We start from the raw sequence: 12,602 nt of genomic DNA, 5'->3' as shown, positions 1-12,602 counted from the left end.
TAAGTACTATAAATGAGAACTCTTTTTTAACTGCAAATTAATAATTTAATAAATGAATGATATTTTTGAAAATGTACCTAAATCAAAATTTTAATGATTATTTTCTGAGTCATTAAAATGTTCATACTAAGGATAAAAATCCTTAAAAATGGTTTAGCAAAAATATAAACATTATACATACATAGTCAGATAGTATACTAAATACATATTAGGTGTAGTATTTATTATACTTAAACCGTTTTTAGAAAGTATTTATATTAGTACAAATCCATATCTACTTAACCCATTACCATAGACATATTATCATTAGTACACAAAGTTATACAACTCAAAAACTATTCGCTCGTATTTTGATTTAGATAGGTGCGTCAAAATTCTCAAAAAAATACTTGCTGAAAAATTAAAAGTGAAACAGGGGGTTCCTGTTTGAAAAACAGAAGTTTTTATTGTCACAGAATCATTCTTAAGTGATACAAAAATATCAAGTATTCAAAAATTTGGTATTTTGTCGGATTTCTAGAAACTATGTATATATTGTATTGTATTGTTTATGAAATCGTGGTCAATGATTAATAACGAGTGATTTAATTGTTTTCAGACCTTTACGGCATGGTGCAACTCGCACTTGCGCAAAGCGGGAACAGCCATCGAGAACATCGAAGAGGACTTCCGTAACGGGCTCAAACTCATGTTGCTCCTCGAAGTGATTTCCGGAGAGACATTACCAAAACCCGACAGGGGTAAAATGCGCTTCCATAAGATCGCCAATGTCAACAAAGCACTCGACTTCATAGCCAGCAAGGGCGTGAAATTGGTATCGATCGGTGCCGAAGGTACGACAAGTATATTAAATAGGCCTCGGATGTCGATCAAGCCTAGTGAAAATTACTTGATAAACCGTATTAGTATAATAGTATGATTATTACAGATATTACCTACTCGAGTAGGTATAATTAAATTATATTACTTTTGGTTGCTGGAAAAGTGTATTTTAGTTGGTTTAGAAAAAAAAGTCATTGCTCGTCGACATCCGTCTGCTTTTATATTTACCAATCATATACATTGATAAATTGCAGACCGGCCGTTTAATGTATATATTATTGTGATGTATGTGTTAATGTGTACCGCCCGTTTGTAGAAATTGTCGATGGAAATTTAAAAATGACTTTGGGTATGATATGGACGATCATCTTGAGGTTCGCCATCCAAGACATATCTGTGGAGGAAATGACTGCCAAGGAGGGTCTGTTGCTGTGGTGTCAACGCAAGACAGCCCCGTACAAGAACGTCAACGTGCAAAACTTCCATCTCAGGTGCGTTTTGTGCAAGTCTAAATATTTTAAGATTGCGCATAACTGCATTTTATTTTAAGTTTATTATGGACAGTCGGCATACGAGTCCGTCCTTCAAATTATAGATAATTTAACTATTGTTTCTCACCTCGGCCATATTTTCATTCCAGTTTCAAGGATGGTTTGGCCTTCTGCGCCCTCATTCACCGTCACCGGCCCGATCTTATCGATTACCATAAGCTGTCTAAGGATAATCCTCTGCAGAATTTGAACACCGCGTTCGATGTCGCCGAGAAGTACTTGGACATACCCCGCATGTTGGACCCAGAAGGTACGTTATCGTATGCTAGTTCGTTATCGTATAATGTTGAGAGACATAATATTATAATTAATACATTTATTACTATTGTAGTATTGTGACTTATTGTATATATTTCGTCGTCTCCCTCGCGCGTCATCCAGTTAGATGAATACACTAATATATCCAATAAATTATAATGTTGGTATTATAATGGTCATCGGCGCTATCTTCGTCTTATTACAAATAGAATATTATATCATCCGTGAATTTATCGCGGTTGTATATATTAATATGTTTTAAATGAAAACTTTTCACGGTCGTGTTTTGTGTAGATTTGATAAACACTCCGAAACCGGACGAACGCGCGATCATGACCTATGTGTCGTGTTATTATCACGCATTCCAAGGGGCGCAACAGGTAAAAACGCGTGTACATCCCGCTTTTGTCCCGTGTAAACCAACACTAACAAACTCTCAATAATAATAAATGTCTGCGTTTTGTGTGATAGTTAAATAATTTTAGAATACATTTTCTCTCCACGGTGTATATATAATATATATCCATACTATGCTATAGTTACTTAACCACATTTTATAATAAATAGTGCCGAATGGAGCATAAAACGATTCTTCGCTACTATCTAATTATATTGTGTGCGTACATTTTGCGACAGACTCGTTATTAATAAAAAAAAAAATTATTTTTTTGTGACGCCTACATTGATAGTTTAGTTTTTGATGGCGTTTGAAGCTTTGGAAAACGACCTGTCTCCGTCCAGCTAGCCGTAAAATAGGAATCCCCATAGTGCCGGGTTGTAAAATTGAAATCCCCAAAAGTGACGGGCGTATCTCCTGCTCAACCAGTCACTTAACTATAAATCGGTCCTTACAAAACATACACTTTTAGTTACATATTATATTCATATATTATTATTACCTTGCATGACGCGTCAACATTTTTCTTTCATGAAATTGTTTTCCCTAGAATAGTTTGTTCGTTGCATAGATCCCTACATTACCTTTGTTGTGATCGATGAACGCAGAAGCGTGACAAAAATAGTAGTGTGACTCTTGCGGGAAGGTAATTTCAATCTTAGGCGAAATCTTACCCTCTCCTGCAACTCGTGCCGCACACGTCGCCTGCGACTGTATAACTCACTTCCCACCCTTGCCATATTATAAACTATTGTAATATCTAATAATAATTTGTACAAACTAAATGGCGTCGTTTCAATTTTATTTTTTTAAATTAATATTTTCACACAGGTCTACAATTTGAAGATTTTAACATGCCACATACTTATAACGTACCTATAACAAGTAATCACAATAATATGAATACCAAAAATATAATTTATTTTATATTACAGATAATAATAATATGATGATACTATTTAATATGGTATTTATATAAATAATTTTTAAATTTATAAATTTATACAATTATTTTAAGGTAAAATTATTGTTATTATAATATAATTATTTTAAAGTACAAGCTAGGTCAACCACTAACGTAAAGTATTAGTGATTGATGATAAAAATCTGGGATTGGTAAAATAATTGATTATAATACAAAATACATTTTAAAAACTGCAGAAAACATTTATTAACTAGCATAAAGGTTGCAGTCCAAAACAAAAAGCCTCAGCCCAATAAAATAAAATATTCTTTTAAGATATGTCATGTGACCCTGCGCTGTGAACAATATTATTGTTTATAATATACTTAATACTATAGTACAATTTTGATTGCTTTTGAGTTTTGAGTGAATCTAACATGTGCATGTTTGTTATAACATTAATAGATATGACCAATACGGCAATGCCAGACGAAAGAGCCATAATGACTTATGTTTCATCGTATTACCATTGCTTTTCTGGAGCCCAGAAGGTAATTGTGCCTTTTACTTTGTTAGCTTTTTGTGACTAATATTTTAAGAGGATGTCAATACACAATTTGTTTACTCTCTCTGATCCATACAGAACATAGTAAATTTCTGTTTAACAGAATCAACAGCGTGAATCAACAGAAATCAACATTACTTTTGATATTAGAGTGAATTTACCTATTATTAAACTTTAAGCTAAGAACATTACATGTATCCCTACTTGGTTTTTTTACAATATTTTAATTTGTTTACAATTTATAAGCATTTTTAAATTGTAATAATTTACAAGCTTATAATTTTTATAAAAAATAAAACACCATAAAATAGCCAATCTAGGGATATAGGTAATGTTCTTAATTTAAAGTTTGATAGTAGGTGAATTCATTCTAATATTTAAAGTAATAACTAATCATTGGTTCTGCTAATAGTACATTAGCTATGTTGCTGCTCCTGGGCCGGAGAGAGAAAGCAAATGATGTGCTGACATTCTGTTAACGGAATTGAGAATTAAAATTGCATAATTTTTGACTTTTTATAGGCCGAGACTGCAGCAAACAGAATCTGCAAAGTACTCAAAGTGAACCAAGAGAACGAGCGTTTGATGGAAGAATACGAACGTTTGGCTAGTGACGTGAGTATATTATTTACAAAGTAGGACTTTCAGGGAAGAATTTATGACGTTCAATTTTTACCATCTGTTATTTAGCTTTTGGAATGGATTAGGCGTACATTGCCGTGGCTGCAGAGCCGACAGGCTGACAATTCGTTGTCAGGTGTGCAGAAAAGGCTTGAAGAATACCGCACTTACAGACGTAAACATAAGCCCCCACGTGTAGAACAGAAAGCCAAGCTTGAGACAAACTTTAACACGCTGCAAACAAAATTGCGTTTATCCAACAGGCCTGCATACATGCCAACTGAAGGAAAAATGGTTTCTGTGAGTAAAAGTCCATCTAGTTGTAATGTTTTTCTCTCTTTCCCTTCCTCACGGGAAATCTGATTGACTGAAATTGTTGTAAACTGAATTTACTAGGACATTGCCAATGCATGGAAAGGTCTTGAACAATCAGAAAAGTCATTTGAAGATTGGTTGTTGTCCGAAATGATGAGATTAGAACGTTTGGAACATTTGGCACAAAAGTTCAAGGCGAAGGCTGACACTCATGAAGATTGGACACGCGGCAAAGAAGAGATGTTGCAGAGCTCTGACTTCAGGCAATGCAAGCTAAACGATCTAAAGGCTTTGAAAAAGAAACATGAAGCCTTTGAGAGTGACTTAGCTGCACATCAAGACAGAGTTGAGCAGATAGCAGCTATTGCACATGAATTAAAGTAAATTAGTGATTCTTTATTATTAGGTATTATTGCTGTTTATTATAAATTTATAATTATTTTTCATTTTTTACTTAATCTCAGTACTTTGGAATATCATGATAGTACAAGTGTAAATATACGCTGTCAACGTATTTGTGACCAATGGGACAGATTAGGTAGCTTGACACAGAAACGGAGAACTGATTTGGATGATGCAGAAAAAATATTAGAGAAAATTGATATATTGCATTTGGAATTCGCTAAGAGAGCAGCTGTAAGTACAACCAAAAAAATAGTCCTGAGTACTGGGCCTCAACATTGGCCTTAACATCACCATCTGATTTTGGATCATTTTTAATAAGTTATAAATGATTAATAACAAGAGAAATTAAATTAAATGCTTTATTAACATGCTAATTTACTATGAAAATACAGATTCTTCTTTATAAGATGTAATAAGTCTTTTTGCCCTAAACTGAATTAGAGCATCTTATACTTTAATTATGTATGACACATACAAAAAAAAAAATAAATGTTGGTTTTGTCTCTGAATATAATTAAAAATTAAAACTAACTTTAAATTTCATATTAAATTAGCCTTTCAACAACTGGTTGGATGGTACACGTGAAGATTTAGTGGACATGTTCATTGTACACACTGTTGAGGAAATCCAAGGATTGATTGATGCACATGGACAATTTAAGGCTACTTTGTCTGATGCTGACAAAGAGTACAACTCTATCATTGGACTGGTCAAAGATGTTGAGTCAACTGTACAAAAATACCAAATACCTGGTGGTCTTCAGAACCCGTACACTACTTTGACTTCTAGTGTATGTATAGTTTTTGTAATGCACATTATTTTTAACATTTGTTTCATGTGTATCTGTATATAGGATTTAAGCAAAAAATGGTCTGAAGTGAAACATTTAGTGCCCCAAAGAGACACGACCCTCCAAGCTGAACTCAGAAAACAACAAAGTAACTATTAAAATGTTTTGCTGTAAATTATGTATGTGCAACATTGTTTTATAACTGATTTTGTTTTGCAGACAATGAGATGCTACGTCGTCAATTTGCGGAGAAGTCAAATCAAGTGGGTCCTTGGATTGAGAGGCAAATGGACGCTGTCACGGCCATCGGTATGGGATTGCAAGGTTCTCTGGAAGATCAATTGCACCAACTGAAACAATACGAACAGAATGTGTTTGCATACAAGCCACATATTGAGGAATTAGAGAAAATCCACCAAGCTGTACAAGAGGGTATGATCTTCGAAAACAGGTACAGTCAATCGCTTATTATACAGAAAAAATTTACAACAGCCTATTCCAATAATGTATTGTTTATTTGTTTATAGGTATACTCAATACACAATGGAGACACTACGTGTTGGATGGGAACAACTATTGACGTCCATAAATCGCAATGTGAATGAAGTAGAAAACCAAATATTGACCAGAGACTCCAAGGGTATAACTCAGGAACAACTGAATGAATTTAGGGCTAGCTTTAATCATTTTGACAAGAACCGTACAGGCCGATTGGCCCCTGAAGAATTTAAATCGTGTTTGGTGTCCATTGGCTATAGCATTGGAAAGGATAGACAGGTAAATCATATTTTTTAATTGAAAGTATATTTTATATGTACCTTAACATTGAGCTTATGATGCGCAGGGTGAAATTGATTTCCAACGCATATTAGCTGTAGTTGACCCCAATAGCACTGGTTACGTGCACTTTGATGCTTTCTTGGACTTTATGACTCGAGAATCCACAGATACTGATACTGCTGAACAAGTGATTGATTCGTTCCGCATTCTGGCAGGCGACAAGGTACAATCAAATTATTTTCTATAAAATATTTAGAATTTGTTTTTTAATTCCACGTTAATTTCATTATAGCCATACATTTTATCCGATGAACTAAGGCGGGAACTTCCACCAGACCAGGCGGAATACTGTATACAACGAATGGCTCCATACAAGGGTGTCAATGCTGTACCAGGAGCTCTTGACTACATGTCATTTTCAACTGCTTTATATGGCGAGTCGGATCTGTAAATCATCAATATTTATAAACAAACAAAAAAAAAAAATAATAATATTCAAACAAGTAAAAAAAATTACCAAGGATTATTAACAACTAGATTATATCAAATGAAGAATAAAATTCATTCTGAAATTTTTTAATTGGATCATCTACTAGTCACATCTACTATTTACACGTCCGTCCGCGCGTATTAATAATAAAAAATATAATGAAAATCGTATTTATTATTGCTTTAAACTTCTTAAAAACAATAAAAATGAAAAGGCATATAAAATTTAAAAAATACTCCTCCCCACGTATTACTTTTCAAAGAATTTTCATTTTTTTTAGATATAGAAGATATTTATTATAGGCTTATTAAAGAATATATAATTTTTGGCCTTGACGGTTTTTTTCTAATAATTTAATGAGATACATCAGTTTTTTATGTTTTATTTGTTTATTTATTGCCCTTAGAACAATTTAACATTTTGACTAATCTTAAAATCTTTACACATATCTTCAGGACCAACTATTGCCAAAACCTATATATTGTATTATATTCAAATTAATCTGTTGTTCAACTCATTGTGTTGTGTTTTTCAAAATTATGAAAAGTATTTAATTGTTTTGTCATAAGAGAGTACCAAAATATTCTTGCTCAACGCACATTTATTTTTGTACAATAAAGTAGTTAACTAAAATTGAATATATTATATAATTTTCACCAGATACTTTGTTATTTTTGCTATGTCTTATGCATATGTACACTAAATAATAATCATATTATGTAATTTTTTTGCGTTGGATTATTGCGTTGAAATATCAGTCAATTGTTTTTTTTCTTTCTCTCTCTTTCGTGAACACCCTATTTACCATCGTTTTGCCGCGAATGATAACTCTCATCTTATTTATTCTTATTGTATAGTGTGTATTTTATTTTTAGTTATTATTATTATTATTTTATTTAATGTATGATTATTATTATTGTGCGCGGAAAAAACATGATTTTATTTTTATTTATTTATTTATTTTTTTTGCAAAATTGTATGTATTTTCCGTTGCGCATTCGCTGCTGCGTGTGTCACGCAACTTTGAGATGCCATAAGAAGAGTAATATTTTCTCCCCCCTCGACCGAATAATATATCTATGTATTGTAAGTTATAAGTTGCATGTACGCAATGCCACCCAATCGGATGTGACCAATATTCATGCGTCTATCCTCCCACCCCAGTCTTGAGAAATATTGTCTCTCAAATATGTTTTAATCCGATTAAATTCCTATGTGAAATCTACGACAGAAGCGTGTATTTACAGTTAATCAAATAGTTGATATGTTAACGATGATGTTTACTAAACACATTGTAAAAAAGAAACAACAAAATGTATTTATTTAAATATATACCCGTTGTGTTGTGAGAACTATTTATTTGTTGTTTTTATTTGCTATACATTCCTTGTTTGTTAAAATTTCCTAATATCTACCACGGGAGTAGGGGACTTGTTGCACTCAAAAACCTAAAATATGAGATTTTGATATTTTTACAAAAAGTATGACTATCAAGAACCCGTAAGTAGTTTGTCGTGATAACTGGTTAAATCACTATTTAATAAGAGTAAAATTAATTATTGTGAACATTGAATTTTTTTATTAATTTAAGTATTTTCGGAATACCTAATATGTGTACACTTTTGTATCATAATTTCTCATGGTAAATATTTTTCAACAGATTTTTAACACATTATTATAATATTATCTATCTACTTAAACGTCAAAAAATGCCTCTCATAAGCCACTACCCACTGGTAATGTAAGAAAGTTTTTCTACCATAGATTAAATATTAAACAATCAATTTAATTGGTTAAGTTCTTAAGTTAATTTGAAAATGAAGTAACTAGTTATGGTAAAACAATTTAAAAAAAAAAATGAAATAATATTGTAAAAATAGAAAAATGCGTAACACAATTGTTTTGTATTTTAATTTCTCTTTTAATTTTTAAAATTTTTTTTGTGTCTGTTCACTTTTTGGGGCAGTAAAAATTAAATTGGATTTTAGTAGCAAATTAGATATAGTGTGAACTTGTAGGAGTAGGTCATCAAAAGTAAAAAATTATTATAATTTTCTTAATAATCAGGAAAACAAAAAAAAAAAAATTAAGAAAAACGGGAATTTTTATTCAAAACCATATTTTTGACAAAACAATACTTACATTTTTCACCAAATTTAATGTTAATATTAGTATTTTGTGTCCAGAATATAATTTTAGAAATATGTAAACGCTGTTTGAGCTATTTATAGACATCAGATATTTTTCATTTTTATTCTGCAAATGACAATAACAATGTTTTCAATCAATCAAAAAGTTTGGAAACTTAATACAAGGTTTTTCATAAGTTGTTATTATAACAGTTTATAAATATTACAGGCATATAGTCAAGATCTTTTTATTATAAGCATTTAAAGTTACAATTTTGACAAAATTTATCAAAATCACGGACATTTGCAAATTATTTTTTAGGTAAAAATGTATATTATAGTGTTAATTTTTTGTTGCTCAATCTTGAAAATAAATTACGAAGTTACTCATAAGCAGTTCATATTGGAAAAATAAAATCTGAACAATTTATAAGCACAATTTATTCTTATAGACAATCTAAGTTCAAATTTAGACATAATTAGATATTTTAAATTTTAAACAAAGATTAATGATTTTAGTTATTTAGTTATAATTTAAAAGTATTATTTGTAGGACTGTAGGTATAGGAACTTGAAACCTTTAAATTGTACTAGTATATTTCATACAACAACGACATTTTCATTTTTTTTTAAAATTAATTCAACCTACTAAATTAGTGAAAATTCGGAGTCTTCACTCAGAATTGTTTTTCTTGTGTATATATTACTTATAAGGTTTTTGCATGACACTCGTTCGCCGCCCGAAAAATGTTCACAAAAAAAAAAAGAAACGAAATAATGACGTTGAAAAATCAATTTACTCCCATTAATTCTCGTTTCGGACAGAATCTAAAATAACTGTCAACCTTTAAATCATAAGCAATTATATTTAAATGTTATCGTGTTTGAAGTTTCCCAGTCACATCCACTTAAATTGTCTTGAGACAATTGCCTCAAAAGTGCCTTATCTGCACGCCACTGACGGGACTAGCTTATTACATTTGCAAATTCTCTGGATGTAATGAAATATTGTAGGTAGAATTATATATAGATACAGTTTCTTGTACAAAGACAAAAGCCTTCAAACTTGAATTATTTTTATTTGCATATTAAGGAAATGTAGCTAATTGAAATCATGTTTAAAATGATTTCATTGCATTTTCCCATGTTATAAATGAAACTCTAAAATAGTTATGTTTTAATTGCAAGGCATTCATTCATATTGGGAGTCACGTCATACTCAAATAACGTGTTATGTTTAATTTGTTTTTACCATCGTTAACTAGGTTAGTCCAAAATCTGATTGCTTAGGTTAGGTTTAATATTAGGTATACTGGCGGTATACATTATTTTTGGTGTCTATAAAGAATAATATAGTTAGGTAACCAGGTGTAGTAATTAATAATTATGATATCACTCGTCTTTCGATACAATACGATGTATAATAAAATATGATTATGGATTTTAATTTACTCGTATGTTTTAATAAATAGTCAATTTTTAGTTTCGAAAAATTATGAAAAAAATCTCCGGGAAGTGTACGTGCAGTGAAATATAAACACGTGCCCAATATTCATCATTTCTTCAAAATTAATAGGTAAATAAATTCTAATACTAATTATTGTACAAGGTTTATAATAATATGTCATTGTAAATATTTTTGTTTTTTGCAAATCCCGCAATGGCCCCTGCTGCCGAGGGTTAAATTTATTAAATATTAAAAATATATATGCGCACCTAAATACTAACTATAGTCGAAAAAAGAAACCACGTATAGGTACATTTTTAATAGGTCAGTTGGTGCGTGTAAAATGTATGCCGATGTTTAATGCAATGCTCGAATGTATATTATAAACGGCACATGAACACAATTGATTTTATATAAGGGTCATACTTTATTGCGTTCATTCAAGTGTTGTTTACGAGTTTTAATTGTGCCAAAGGCGGGGTCGTGGTCGGACATGTCGTACATCAAATTAAAAAGATTGGACCGTACATGTGTAGAGAGAACTAACCGCGTTATCCCCACTGTGTTATCTCAAAATAGGTTCTCGTGTAGGAGCAAAAATGATTATAATATTTTTGAATTACACATTTTATGCTCATACTAGTATTAAATCGTACGTCAATTAGATTTCCATAATGTTCAATATACTTGTGGTTCAATATTTTACGCTCGAAATGTATCTTCAAGTGCATTATTGCGTTGTCATTTTTTACGGTTTTTACTGTTATTCATGGATAATTGAGATTTCTTAGACTTCTTCAAATATTTTCCCTATTGAGATTTATGCAAAAACAAAATTTACAGCATATGGTAATAACAATAGGGTCGATGAATTCGATTTCGTCCGAACACTTAAACCGTAATGTTGCGCCTACTGGAATGATATATTTTGCGATATTACACGTCATATTTTAGCTCTGTGTTAGGTATTCATTAAAAGTATATCCATAGGTATTGTTATTTTTTTCACATATCTATGTAATAATAGTTATTCTCGAAAATCTATTATATTAAACTTTAAAGATAATAGAGCTTTTCATTTTTTTTTTTTTGAAATTCACTATATTTTTTTATTATAATGTATTATCATTTTAATATAAAATTATTTGTTTGATTTATATTTCATATATTATTACAACAAAAATGATATTCTAGGGTAAAAAACACATTTAATGGGGTACACACTAATTGTAAAAAAAAGGCTGGAAAACGAGCAGGTATAATTCGACTTAAGAAAAAAATATTTTAAACTGTCTAGTGTACTTTTAGTACGTTTAGACTGCTTTGTAGATGATATCAGAAGTCAATCTAGGGAAATATTTGTTTTATTTACCTACGAAAAACAATGTTGCTGTTTGATTCGTATGTCCGATGCTCACGATTTTCAGCAATATAATTGTGCTTAATAAGCTGATTGCTAGATTCTATAATATTTTGTGCTGTCATACGTCAACCTTGCAATAAATTTTCGGAAATGGTCCAACGTACGACTTATACATGATTAAATCAGTGTATTGTCCCCGAACTTTAATCTTATTGTATTTTATCATAATATGTAGTAAGTACAGAACTTTAGCTATACGTTTCCCCGAGGGAATTACTGTAGGTATTGCATTATTATATTATACTATATTTTATTTGTTTTTCCGATGCCAATAAATCACTATTATCATTTTTTAGTAAAATATCTATTATATTTTATTTTATAAATTATGAATGTGGTAAGGTCACAGAACATAAAAGGTAGATCACCTATTACACGGTAGGGAAAACGTTGGACTCACGCCAAATGTACTGTTACAGAATTTAAAATTATACCATTTTAAAATTAAATGTTGATTTGGTTTTGCAGAGTTTCAAATATATTGGGCACATGATTAAATATAGAATTTTAAGTATTTTTAAAAACACAACGAAAAAAAACCTACAGGATTTAAATTATGTTTTAGTAAATAATTGTAGGCTTAAAAATGTCGAATAAACAAATACAAATATTTGTACGTACATTCAGCATTTCCGTTACACGCATATATGTTTTAATTTGATATTATTTTCAAAATATTTATTAACAAGTGAATTATGTGGAAT

At 30.8% G+C, this 12,602-nt stretch overlaps 1 protein-coding gene across 3 annotated transcripts in view; it reads left to right on the top strand.

Annotated features, from left to right (window-relative positions):
• LOC111038278 (alpha-actinin, sarcomeric) overlaps positions 1-8,254 on the top strand; it is a 35,787-nt gene extending 27,533 nt beyond the window's left edge. Inside the window, exons 2-16 of one of the 3 annotated variants that reach the window (XM_022321318.1) lie at positions 599-833; positions 1,139-1,313; positions 1,463-1,623; positions 1,926-2,021; positions 3,398-3,483; positions 4,020-4,112; positions 4,188-4,418; positions 4,515-4,813; positions 4,898-5,069; positions 5,393-5,629; positions 5,693-5,777; positions 5,849-6,080; positions 6,157-6,406; positions 6,474-6,632; positions 6,702-8,254. In XM_022321318.1, the coding sequence (XP_022177010.1) occupies positions 599-833; positions 1,139-1,313; positions 1,463-1,623; positions 1,926-2,021; positions 3,398-3,483; positions 4,020-4,112; positions 4,188-4,418; positions 4,515-4,813; positions 4,898-5,069; positions 5,393-5,629; positions 5,693-5,777; positions 5,849-6,080; positions 6,157-6,406; positions 6,474-6,632; positions 6,702-6,860 (2,670 nt within the window). In that variant the 3' untranslated portion in view covers positions 6,861-8,254. The remainder of the gene's footprint in view (positions 1-598; positions 834-1,138; positions 1,314-1,462; positions 1,624-1,925; positions 2,022-3,397; positions 3,484-4,019; positions 4,113-4,187; positions 4,419-4,514; positions 4,814-4,897; positions 5,070-5,392; positions 5,630-5,692; positions 5,778-5,848; positions 6,081-6,156; positions 6,407-6,473; positions 6,633-6,701) is intronic. The other 2 variants (XM_022321316.1, XM_022321317.1) reach the window with 2 other exon arrangements.
• Positions 8,255-12,602: the final 4,348 nt, after the last annotated feature.

Source organism: Myzus persicae, unplaced genomic scaffold (assembly GCF_001856785.1).
Source record: "Myzus persicae strain clone G006 unplaced genomic scaffold, MPER_G0061.0, whole genome shotgun sequence".
Classification (NCBI taxonomy): Eukaryota; Metazoa; Arthropoda; class Insecta; order Hemiptera; family Aphididae; genus Myzus; species Myzus persicae.
This window is presented reverse-complemented; position numbering and strand designations above follow the sequence as displayed.